Source organism: Ipomoea nil, unplaced genomic scaffold (genome assembly GCF_001879475.1).
Source record: "Ipomoea nil cultivar Tokyo-kokei standard unplaced genomic scaffold, Asagao_1.1 scaffold1834, whole genome shotgun sequence".
Taxonomy (NCBI): domain Eukaryota; kingdom Viridiplantae; phylum Streptophyta; class Magnoliopsida; order Solanales; family Convolvulaceae; genus Ipomoea; species Ipomoea nil.
The window spans coordinates 1,223,557-1,236,079 of record NW_017618262.1 but is presented as its reverse complement, the minus strand read 5'-3'; the positions used below and the strand labels follow the sequence as shown (position 1 = coordinate 1,236,079).

Sequence of the window (12,523 nt, the reverse complement as noted above, 5' to 3'; positions counted from 1 at the left end):
ACGGGAGGCAGCAATGTGGAGGTTCGATTCGAATTCCACTGAGAACATGTATATGGAGAAAATGCTCAATTGACTTGCAATTTACCTCTCTAGGTGAAAGGTCTTGTGGAGTTAGGATTAGTGTAGTGCAGAGTATTAGTTTGGTGTAAAACATTTCAATAACAAATAAATCAAATTGTATTGAAAATGTTTGATTGATAAATAAAGTGGCTGAAAATAAATGCTATTCAAGTCTTAGAACATCACTTCTGAATAACTACTAGTACTCAGCCAATGGCATTTGAACCTGAAAACTGGATCTGAGTTTTGTTATTCTTGTTGTACCTCAGACCATTCTGGCAAGAATTTTGATAATATCATCCATGGAAGGCCTATGCCTGGGGTCATCCTCAATACAAGCTTTAGCTAAAACAGCTAAACACAAAGCCTCTGCAAGAGGATAATCTTCCTTCAAGTTTGGATCCATGAAATTCCTAAGCTGCTCAAAACACCCCCCTTCACTACCTCCTCCTCCTCCCACAAACATAATGGAATCTCTCACCAACCTCCCATCCCCATCATCTTTGCCTGACAAAAGCTCAAGCAAAACCACCCCGAAGGCGAAAATATCACCCTTATCCAACTCCTCAGACCCATAAACAAGATGTTCCGGCAAAACCCACCCCCCTAGGCTCCCCATACTCCCCCCTGATGAAGGTGATGGCACGGCTGCAAAAACGGTCAGCTTAGCCCTCCAGTTCTGAGTCAAGAAAATGTTCTTGGTGTTAACATTCATGTGAGTATAAGGAGGGATTGTGCAGAAGTGCAGGTAATGAAGCCCGGTGGCTATATCGAAGGCGATCTGAGTCCTCCCGTGCCACCTGAGGGAAGCCGGGGGGTTCGACAAGCACTCTCTCAGGCTCCCATTTGCAGGGAATTCAAACACGAGGAAACACGAGGAGAAATCGTTTTCGCCATAGCACACCCCCTGCAGCCTCACAATGTTAACATGGTTGATCCTTGAATGGACATCAATGATTTGCCTTGTGCCCTCAAATCTCATCTGCTTTATTAGCACTTGTGAGTTATCAACCCACCCTCTATACACGCTCTCGCTCACCTTAGCATCTTCGTCGAAGCCTCTCGTGGCGTTCTTCAGCTCTTCTGCTGTGTAGTTGCACAGAGAGTATTTCAGCCCCGCTAGAAGATCAGGCGACAGGCATGAATTCGTCGAGCTTCTCGCCATTGGCCCCGATTTCGGGGAGCTTCTCGGGGTCGAAAATGATGTAGTTCTCCGGATTGAAGATTGAGCCCTGGCAGCCCTGAATTTCCTTAAAGTCCTCAGGTATAAAGAACACGAAACTAGCGTGGCGACGAGGAGACAAAAACCTATGACTGACCCTGAAATGTATAGTTTCTTAAGTCTCAGGTTTCTGCCTGGTTTTTCCACTGGTGATGTCTGGAGAAACCCTGGAGAGGGAGGTTCAGAATTGGAAACGCTGAAATTAATGGACGGTTCAGATTTGAGAGGTAGGAGAATGGTTGTGTTTGGATAGATTGTATCCTTGAAACTTAAACTGTTAATGTCCCATATTTCTTTGATAGGAATTCTGAACTTTTTGCTCAATAAATCTGCATCGTCCCCTGAAACTATAGGGTACGTGACAAGATACTTAAGCCCCCAAGACTTATAAGGACATGCACATTTTAATGGCACGACAACCTTAGTCCCCGACCCTAGTGAATCTTTGTCCCAAGAAACCTTGGACGGGTTTTCCTCAGCAAGCGTCACGGGTTTCACTAAACCTTCAAAAACCTCGCAAGCAATGCTCCCGAATGTAGTGTTTTCCAGGGGTGTGTAGCTAAAATTTGCACTAAAGAATCCGCCCGAGCAAGAACACTGAACCGGGATAAGGACTTCTCTGCCCGGTTCAAGGATCTCGGAACCTGACGTGACGTTGTTCCTGGGAGACAGGAGCTCTGCAGGGGGGATATTAAACAAGGAAGAGATAGTGGATATGGTTCGAACATCATGGCTAGCTCTGTAAACCAAGAATGTCGGGCACGAAAACCCCCGGCTAGAATTGCAGGTATACCTCGTACCTGGATAGACTGAGGTGTCAGAACATAGTGTTGAATCATAGTATTGCTGGGCATAGCTTGAGTACACGCTGAACATCCAAACTAACAGCCATCCAAACATCATGGTTCGTTCGCGAATTCAGGTTTCGCGCATCCTGGTAAAAAAAAAAAATGCAATGCCTGTTGGTTCTTCTTCAACTTTGCTTTGCTGGGATAATGGTGTGCTTAGAGGACTTGGTTTGGGATAATAGTCAAAGGCCGGCCGGGGTGATGTAAGGGGTGAGTGTCTTATTTTGGTGTTTTTGTGGGCACAAATGTATGGTTTGGTAGCAAAGGGACAGAGTTTGTTTGGTGTAACGATGTAGAGACAGCGTTAGTGTCCAAAGCCGGCCGGTTTAGTTTTGTTTCCAAGTGTTGGCTGTATTAAGGCAAGCAAAGAGATTGGATTTTTTTTATATTGGCCAGGTTTAGTAACATAATTAGTTTAGTAGTCAATTTTGACTTATTTGATCATTATTAATTGTTTGATTTGGTTAAACAATCAATATGAGTATTTGATTAATTAATTTTTCGTAACAGTTTATTGCTCTAAAATACTAAAATTTAAAAAATTGTTCAAAGTAACGTATTCAATCAGCCTTTTGAAAATGTCATTTTTCATGTAATCAGCTATTAGTTAATGACTAATTTACCAAATACCTTTTTTACAATTAACTAATGTTATCAACTAATAAGCGTACTAACCCAATCAACTAACAATATTTAATTTACCAAACACCTTCATTAACTTTCTATCATTAAATACTTTCTCATAAGCTCCCAACAACATCAAAATATTCTGAGGTCAAAATTAGCACATTTTCTATGAGTATCACAATTTTCTAATGTAGTGTCTATATTTTAAAACTTGCACCATTTGATTAGGATTTTATTTTATTTTACAAGTATTACCCCCTCCCCCCTTAAGCTTATTGTTTGTTCATGAATTAAGCAACCTTATTACTATATGGTGCAAAACCGTTTGGTTTAAGGAATAAATCAGTTAATGCACAATATAGTCATCGACTATAGTGATTTTATTTAATTTCGTCCTAAATTATTTTTTGTGCTCAATTTAGTCATCAACTTTGATGGTTTTACACAATTTAGTCTTTTGTTAAAAATTATGTTAATTGACTGATATAAATAGGGTCATAATGGTAATTTCTCATCCTTCATCCCATTTGGGATGATTCCTTCTCCTTTCTCTTATTAAGACCCACACAGAGATAAATGGAGATCTCCATCTCTAAACCAACTTCAACCCTAAATAAATAAATAAGGGGAAGAAGAAGGAATCATTTATATTTGTGTGTGGATCTTAATAAAGGGGAGAAGAAGGAATCATCCCAAATGGATGAAGGATGAGAAATTACCTTTAGGATCTTATTTCTAACAGTCAACTAACATAATTTTTAACAAAGGACTAAATTGTGTAAAACCATCAAAGTCGATAACTAAATTGAACACAAAAAGTCATTTAGGACTAAATTGAGTAAACCCACTATAGTCGAGCACTATATTAAGTATTAACTCTGGAGTAAATTAATTTACTTTTAATGAAATGATTGTTGTAAAATTGTCATCTTTACTCTTCAACTTTTAATTTAATCACATATATTACTATGATTTTAGTGACATTGTCACATTAGATTTTATGTTACACTTTCCATTTATTGAATGTCAAACCCCAAGATAATTAGGTAATTTCGTAAATGAAACTTCCTCTTCTAGCTAATAAGCATTTTAAATGGCATTTTGATGGCATTTTAAGTGTTGGCACTTAGCATTGTCACATTAGCTTCTTCTTCTTCTTCTTTTTTTTTTTTTTTTTTTTTTTTTTTTTTTTTTTTTTGAAAAACTGGTTTGTTGTTGTTGTTGTTATGTTGTGTCCTATGAGTATGCTTTTCTATAGGGACATTACGTTGTTTATAAATATTTTAGGAATTAATACTTATTGTGTACCAAAATGTTTAGTGTAAATAGTATATTCCTAACTAAACTCAAATATTTCTAATTAACCTTATTGTAATATACTTATGAGTTAATACCCAAAATGGTCCCTCAACTATGCCATAATTACTAATTTGGTCCTCAACTACCATTCTTACTCAATTAAGTCCTCAACTATGTAACTTTTACTCAATTAAGTCTTCAACTATACAATTCTTACCCAATTTAGTCCTCAACTATACAATTATTACCCAATTTAGTCCTCAACTATACAATTCTTACCCAATTTAGTCCTCTGTATTAATTTGACTGTTTGTTGACTGTCAAACGTCGGGATAAAATTATAATTTTACAAGATTTCTCCTTCCTCTCCATTTAGCAGCGCCAAACCATACAGCAATACACTCCGATCAGATTTCGATCGTCAAAAAATCGTTGGAAATCAAATTCATGGGCTATCCGATGCATAACCACTACTTCGATACTGACAGGTTTAGAACCCAACCGGAGCTTATTGCTGCATGGTTTGGCGCTGCTAAATGAGGAGGAAGGAGAAAACTTGTAAAATTACAACTTTATTTCCACTTTTGACAGTCAACAAACAGTCAAATTGACAAAGGACTAAATTGGGTAAAAATTGTATAGTTGAGGACTTAATTGGGTAAGAATGATAGTCGAGGACTAAATTGGTAATTACGACATAGTCGAGGGACTATTTTGAGTATTAACTCTATACTTATTATACTTAAGAGATATATTTTTTAATAGGCAAAAACTTTGACCGTGAGGTACGGTATTCACTCATGTGTTGAGAGAAGGGAACAAGTGTGCTAATTATTTAGTCATTCTTGGGTAAACGGCTACTTGGGGGACTAAGATTTTGAAATACATCTTGAAGGGATGAGCTAAACCATCCAGGCAGATGCAAGAGGAGCTAGATTTAGAAGGATTAGATAGTTGATGGGTCAGGTCAAAATGATAATGTAATACTTATATTAGAAAATGTAATACTAATCAAGAATAAAGTGTTTGTTACTTATAAGGAAATTGTAATACTTTTACATGCATTTTGATTTAAAAGTATTACTTTTTTTTTTTTTTAATTATAAGCATGGTTGAAAAAATCGCTAAGCGTTACTTGGGCGCGCTGGGGCCGCCTAGGTGTCGATTAATCGGCGCCTAGGCCCCCGTGTATTTTTTTTTAATTTGTTTGGAATTTTTTTATTTTTTAAGACTTGATAATTATAAACTACTTAATATTTTAATAGTTAATACTAAAATATTGAATATTAATTTAAAAAACATCTAGAGTATGGGTGGACAATTCAGTTTGATTTTATCGAATCGAACTGAACTATACGGTTCGGTAATATATCAAACAACTGAACGGTAATAGATTATTGTATATCGAACAATTTGGTAAAAAATTGAACGAAATATCGTTTGTTTTTTAATAATAATAATAATAATAATAATAATAATAATAAAAAAAGTAACTCCAAGTCATTTGCTGCATGCTTCGCCGTTCAGCTCATACTCTCATTGTATTTGTCTTAATTTTTTATTTGATTTCTTTATGACTTGTTCTCTACTTTGCATTTTTTTTTGCCGCAAGAGTTAATTCTATTTTTGGTCCTATATTTATATGTGACAGTCCACTTTTAATTCTTTTTTATTAGAACATCCTCATTTAGTCATAGTATTATTGTGGCATGACTATTTTTAGTCGTCCTTCAAAAAAATCGTTGAAATGTCATTAAATACAAAGACATGTTAATCTTTTTTTTTTTTTTTATATATATACAAAGTAAGTTGAACCATTATATTTTTTATGCTTGTTTTCTTTTTTTTTTTTAAATCTATAATTGAATACCAAAGTGTCCTTGTATTTAACAATATTTAAACTGTTTTGTTGATAAAGGACCAAAAATGCTCATGCCACAATAATACTATGACCAAAAGTAGATGTTATAATAAAAAAAAAAAGACTTAGAGTAGATTGCCACCGATAAATCTAAGACAAAAAAAATAGAATTAACTCATTGCCGCAATTATTATTTGCCTCACAATTATCTCTAACTTGAGTTATTCTTACAATATTCAGTATTTTCCTTAGTTTTATATTTCTATGAAATTAATGTGCTTTGACATCATTTTAATTTTGATTTTCAGTGCACTGGAAATATATTTTGCTAAGCAATAATGAATTGTGTCCAAAAATTAATTGTACAATATTTGACACTAGTTCTCCAAATATTAACGATACATGTAATACACTGAAATTTCTACTAGTATTACCTTCATAAAAATATCCATACAAATGAAAAATTTTTTGACACCTAATATCCAAATATTTATGATTTCAAAATGAATTATTCTACCACCAAAATCCAAACCAAAACTATTTTTAGGATTTTACTAACTCTACTTTATATTATTACTAGTCATGGACATGCGCTTTGCGCGAAACGCCATGCCCAACGATCAATTAATATGTTCTAATTTTTAAATGATAAATATATAAATTTAATAATTGTTATATGAAAAACTAAAACATACATAACTACATTATTATTTAGTAAGCAACATGATACAAGTTATAAGTTTAGATTTTATCATTTCATTGTTCTCTAGTACACCGATCGAGCCTGCCACCACTTCAAAGAAACTCCTATGAGCCATGTTAGGTTCATATTATAGCTATGCGGCGTTATACACGTCAAAGTAATGAAATAAAGTGATTCTACCGTCCCAAGTTCTCAAATGACATCCTATAAAGAAGCAATTTCTAATGACTTTTATTTTGTTGTCTTAGTCTGTTTGAATATCAAAAGTCCAAATCAAAATTTTTACTCATTGCTTACTTGTGATTGTTGGAAGTCCTAACCTAACATTAACTTTTCTAACACTTGCAATTTCATTACTAATAAATATAATGATATGAGATTTATACATTTGTGATTAATCAAACCTCTTCACCAACGACCATACCTACAAAAAATAATTAAAAATTATTTTAGATTAACATCTGGACTGATATTCTATTTATTAGTTGATTAATTAACACAAATTAAGTTCACTGGACCAGCTACCTTGTTAAACGGTGTGACACTCCCAAATGAGAAGTCACAAGTTCAAAAATTAAGTATATGTCAGCAATACTTCATTGAATATCCAAACATCCATTAAATACAATATACCGAAATTGAAACTAACATATAAAAATAACTCAAATAAATATAGCATAACTCAAATAAATATAACATAGCATTAATTAATCTTTAGAAACAGCTAAAATTCACTCAAAAGGATCTCAATCCGTAACACGAGTAGACCATATCATATTATAATAATACTCAAGGCCGTCTCCTTTACTCCTGCCTAACGGGTTCATGCTCTTCACCGATAGATGGCAAAAGAAAACTTTACCTTGAGAGGAATCGCGAGAAGACCAAAAAGATGGCTGAAAGGAAATGGGGGAGCTAAACCGGAAAGGGCTCTTATAACGAAACATATTAAGCAAATGAATTTTCGATCCCCTTTGTTGTGAAAGATTGGGTCCAGTAGGCTACTCCCATACTTGTGTGAGTATGGGTCCATGGTCCCTTTCTATTGAAGTCCAATAAAAACAAATATATCTAGATCTCTAAATACTTTTTGGGTGTATATCTAAAATAATAAATATAGATATAGGTATAAGAGCAACACAGGATATATTACCAATCTATGAAGTCAAGCCCCAGGAAAAGGACAAAATCAGAGGGGATCTTGGAAGAGTACCCCTTTGGATAAGCTTCAACAACTAAGAATCCACATAGATCCGGGCACTCCGAACAATCAATGGCACTCACCATCCTAGTCTTTTTTCAACCTTCAAAGTCCTCACCCTTATACTTTTCCTTCACAGTATGACTTCAACAGAGAATTACCCAGTCTTACACTCCTCCAATTCAACAACTTTTGTCAAAGAGAACCAAATGCCCACACGCACACATCTGACACGGGATGGGAAATCAAGAAAACAGGGGAGAGCAAGAGAACCAACCTGTACATCACGCTTTTTCCTCCCGTGCTCTTCAATGGCTTTGTGTTCCAAGAAAATGCGTATGGAATGAAGATGATGGAAAACCAGGCAGAGAGTGTAGAGAAGAAAGAGAGAGATGAGTTGACGAAATTGTTCTAAAAAAGTCAAAAACTTAGTTTGGGAAAACGTGCTCTACCACTAAAAGTGGACAAATATAATATTATATAGCAAACTTGTAATTTGATTACAAATTGATGGCAATTGAAAAAAAAAAAATTAATCAAAATGTTATATCAAAAAATCTAAGCCACATGATTTCAGATCAATGGCTGATAGGGGTGTCATTTTTGAGGGATAATTGGCAAACTCACAAATATAAGTATAGGAGGATTTGTGCCCAACAATTTATTAATGATAATACTATTTTTGTTATTATTTAAACTCAAACCCATATCATTTTTAAATCATAAGCCTTATATTGGTTCAACATAAGATTCAATATTTAATCCAATGTTTTCAACCCAACCTTTCTAACCTATGTTCTTCCTATTCATCTAGAATATTCCCTACAATCTAGAGATTAAATCCCTATCATTCATTTTAACCTAGAGTTAATCTCTATCATTCATTTTAACCTAGAGATCTAAACCCTAAGGGGGCGTTTGGTTCACGGAATGTTAGATTACCTTAGGGAATGTCAGATTGCTGGGAATGTTAGATTACTGGGAATGTTAGATTCATGTGTTTGGTTTAAAACTAAGATATGTAAATAAGACAACGATAATAAGATAAATTGATTAAAAAATACAAAGCCCAACATTAGTAATAAGACAAGGGAATGTGAGATTACCTAAGAAATTGGAGGGTATCTCACATTCCCTTCCAATAGCTAAAAACTTAATGCCGAGGTTATCTGACATTCATTGGGAAAGTTATATAACCCGAACCAAACACAAGAATCTTATATTACCAAGTAAATATAACCTTGGTTATCTTATATAACCTGAACCAAATGCCCCCTAAGTATTCATATCCCCTATTCACAACCTTTTGTCTCAATCCCCTCTTGTTGTCTTCTCCCCACACTTCCCTCTTAGAGAGGTGGAAGACCAAAATCTCTTTAGCTTCAACCTTCAAAATTGTAAGTCTTCTCTTTCCTTTCATTCTTTACTGTCTTCTCTCTCCTTTCATTCTTTACTCTTCATCCCCAAATTTCTTAACTTCTTCTCCATTTTTGTTTACATATGTTGTTTGTGTCTGTGTTAATATATTGTGTATGTGGTTCTATTTGGGTGTAAGGTGGAGGAGATACTAGAGGCCAAGCCTAAGTGTTAGGAGGGGATTCTTGCTTGAGGATAATATCCTTGGAGGTAAAGTTTCATAGATGTCTAAATCTATTTTGCCATAGTTTTGATTATTGTGTTTATTGTGATAAATATACTGTTTTATTACTAAAAATTTATGGGTTGATATCAAATATTGTGCTATTTAGCTTTTAAAATGAGTCTCTATCTATGCTTAAAATGTTGGAGGAATTGTTGTTTTTTAAGTTGGGTTTGTGGCTTTGGAGTATGTGAATTGTTGTGGCGCAAGGGAAATGTGTGCCCAAATGCTCACTGTTTTTGGTTTTGGCAGAATTCGGGGACCCGTGACCTTTTTTTTTTTTTTTTTTTTTTTTTTTTTTTTAAATAGTATATATATATATATATATATATATATATATATATATATATATATATATAAAGTTAGGTTCAGGTGCGGTGGTGTCCTTAGGTGCGACGGTGCGGCGTCACCAATAGTTCAACAAATATACACCATCAACGTTAGGAAGATACACCATAAAAATGCACACAAGTGAAGTACGCATCACCAAAAACACACCATTAGGCGTGAGTAAAAACACAATAAAAGTGTTCGAAAATACACCATTGGAGTATGGTGAGTTATGTGGTGTATTTTTTGGGTCTGTTGTGTATTCTGTGATATTTTGCATTTCATTGTGATGCGTCTCCCTTACACTGTTGGTGCATGTTGATAACACTGTTGGTGTATTCTGTAACACCGCCGCACGGGAACTTTTTCCTATACATACATATATATATATACATACATATATATATATACATACATATATATATATATATATATATATATATATATATATATATATATATATATATATATATATATATATATATATATATGTAAATGTTTTTCTTCTATATTAAAACTTACATAAGGTGTGTTATGAGGTTTATATTATATTTGGTTAAGGAATGTTCTACTTGAGATTGAATTGTGTATATGTACACTTACACTTTTAGATTATATATACAGCCTATGTTATAACTATGGAGTTGTGAATCATATTTTGAGAGTATGTATGATAATGGGATATGTACCCTATGATTTTTTGAAATTCATTTTGGATAGTCTAAAGGCAAACAATATTGAGTATTATATTTGTATACTATTTGAAAGGATAAATTATACAAATATACGTATTTTTGGAGGATATGTGGATTATGGACTCCGGTCCTAGTTTGGGCTCTGACCCTATTTTGGAGGTGTATCCGGTAGAAAATATCCCGGATACTTATTTGATGGGTAACCTGGTTGAAAACATCCTGGGTTGCTAGCACTAGTTTACTACTCGTTTGGGCTTGGAATCCCAAATTGGGGGTGGGCACACTTAAGGTAGCGAGTCCTGTTTCCATTTGGAAAAATGGGGGTTTTGGTGTGTGTTCAGTGGAGGATTACTATTCACTAAGGATTCATTGAGATGATGTCCCTGCCCCACTATTGTAATATTGAGTTCTTCTATGATTGTGATTGTGATACTTGGAATTGTGATGAGAATTGTTTATAAGATCCTCCATATCTATAACTATATTTACGTTTTAAACAATATTGTGGGTAATATCTTATACTTCGTTATGTATATGTATGAATACCATTATGAAAAGATTTTAGTTGTTAATGATTGTATATATAGATATCTATATGGACAAAGATATGTATAGTCCTTTACAATGTGAGTTCCTTACTCTCATGAGGATATGTATATGTATAACCTTACTAAGTCTTCTTCTTCTTTAGCTTATGCTAATGCTTATGTGTGTGAGTTAGTGTTTTATTACCTATGTGAATGTTTGTTTTCTATATGTTTTCTATGCTAATTTTCTGTTTTCTATATGTTTTGAACTTACCTTTTTTTCAGGTCCAGAATTTTGATTGCTTTTGAGAGCGCGCCGTAGTTGTGATAGGTTTCATACTTTCCTCGGTGTAGATTTGACTTGTTATGCTTGTAGTTAGGTGTTTTGTTGGGTTGTTGATGAACCCTTTAAATACTTTAACTTTCTTTTCTTTTAGACTTTTAATTTTGAGAAGATTGTAAGGTTAACTTATGTTGGGTCTTGTAGAATCCCTTTACTTTCGGTAAACTTATTTTGGTTGTAGCTTTACTTTTACCTGAGATGGGTAGCCGGTAGACTGTTGAGAAGAATTAATCTCTATTAGGGTTGAATGTTCATCTACTGTTGATGGGGAATATACCCCGGGTTCAGGCTCCCCGTACGCTCCGTACTCCTATTTGGGTCGGGTCAAACGGTTTGGGTCAAGGTGGTTCGGGTCAAGGTCAAACCCGACTTGGGTTGACCTATATAAGGGCTTTTAACCCTTCATTTATGGGGGGGGGGGGGGGGGGGGGGGTCCTCCCTTTCACTTCCACTACACACTCTCTCTCTAGCTAAGGCTCTCCCTTCTCTCTAAACATGCAAGAAGAACACATATGAATAAAATACCACTTTGAGCTATATCTCCCTTGTTCATACACATTACTTACATACATACATCCTACGTACACGGGTATTAACAGTATCATTTTGGCGCCGTCTGTGGGGACCGTGACAAAGAGTTACGTTTTTACCAACAAGCAAAGAGCAAGAGCTACAAAAAATTCTGGGAATTGGGAGAAAATCTGGAATATCTGGAATTTGCAAGAAATTACTCCAAAATTCTGGGAATTGGGAGAAAATCTGGAATATCTAGAATTTGCAAGAAATTACTAGAAATTACTACAAATTTTGGAAATGGAGTGGGGTTCGAACCCAGGTGCTCGAATTACCAGACAGGAGCCCCAACCACTCCATCACTCACTCTGTTTTTACCATGTCTGAGATTTAGTAGAACTCATATTTGTCTTTTGGCTTCCAGATTCCTCTCAACATGCAGCCTGAGTTGTCATCTTCATTCAGCTGCATCATCGCCTTTCTTACAGGCTTTTCCGCCGTTGATAAACGTCCAGCGGGCAATTTGTTATTTCTTTTATTTTGTAGTAGATGTATATAGGTTTTATCATCTGTAATTGCATCCAATGTAAACACCTAGTTCAGCCTCTGTATCAGATGCGAACTCGACATCATCATCATCATAATTCGTGACCTC

The 12,523-nt window shown here is 34.8% G+C and overlaps 1 protein-coding gene and 1 long non-coding RNA gene across 2 annotated transcripts; one reads left to right on the top strand and one right to left on the bottom strand.

Annotated features, from left to right (window-relative positions):
* Nucleotides 1-280: 280 nt before the first annotated feature.
* LOC109192756 (lysM domain receptor-like kinase 4) lies at nucleotides 281-2,224 on the bottom strand. Its single transcript, XM_019343458.1, has one exon. It carries the CDS (start codon nucleotides 2,183-2,185, stop codon nucleotides 326-328), a length of 1,860 nt encoding a protein of 619 aa, XP_019199003.1. The 5' UTR covers nucleotides 2,186-2,224; the 3' UTR covers nucleotides 281-325.
* A 6,921-nt stretch (nucleotides 2,225-9,145) lies between these two features.
* Nucleotides 9,146-11,480, top strand: LOC109192758. Its single transcript, XR_002056150.1, has 3 exons — nucleotides 9,146-9,218; nucleotides 9,377-9,447; nucleotides 11,298-11,480. It is a non-coding gene; the product is annotated as an uncharacterized LOC109192758 (long non-coding RNA).
* Nucleotides 11,481-12,523: the final 1,043 nt, after the last annotated feature.

Excerpts from the sequence above, each read along its gene's own strand:
- LOC109192756 (XM_019343458.1), bottom strand. The coding sequence starts at position 2,185 with ATGATGTTTGGATGGCTGTTAGTTTGGATGTTCAGCGTGTACTCAAGC.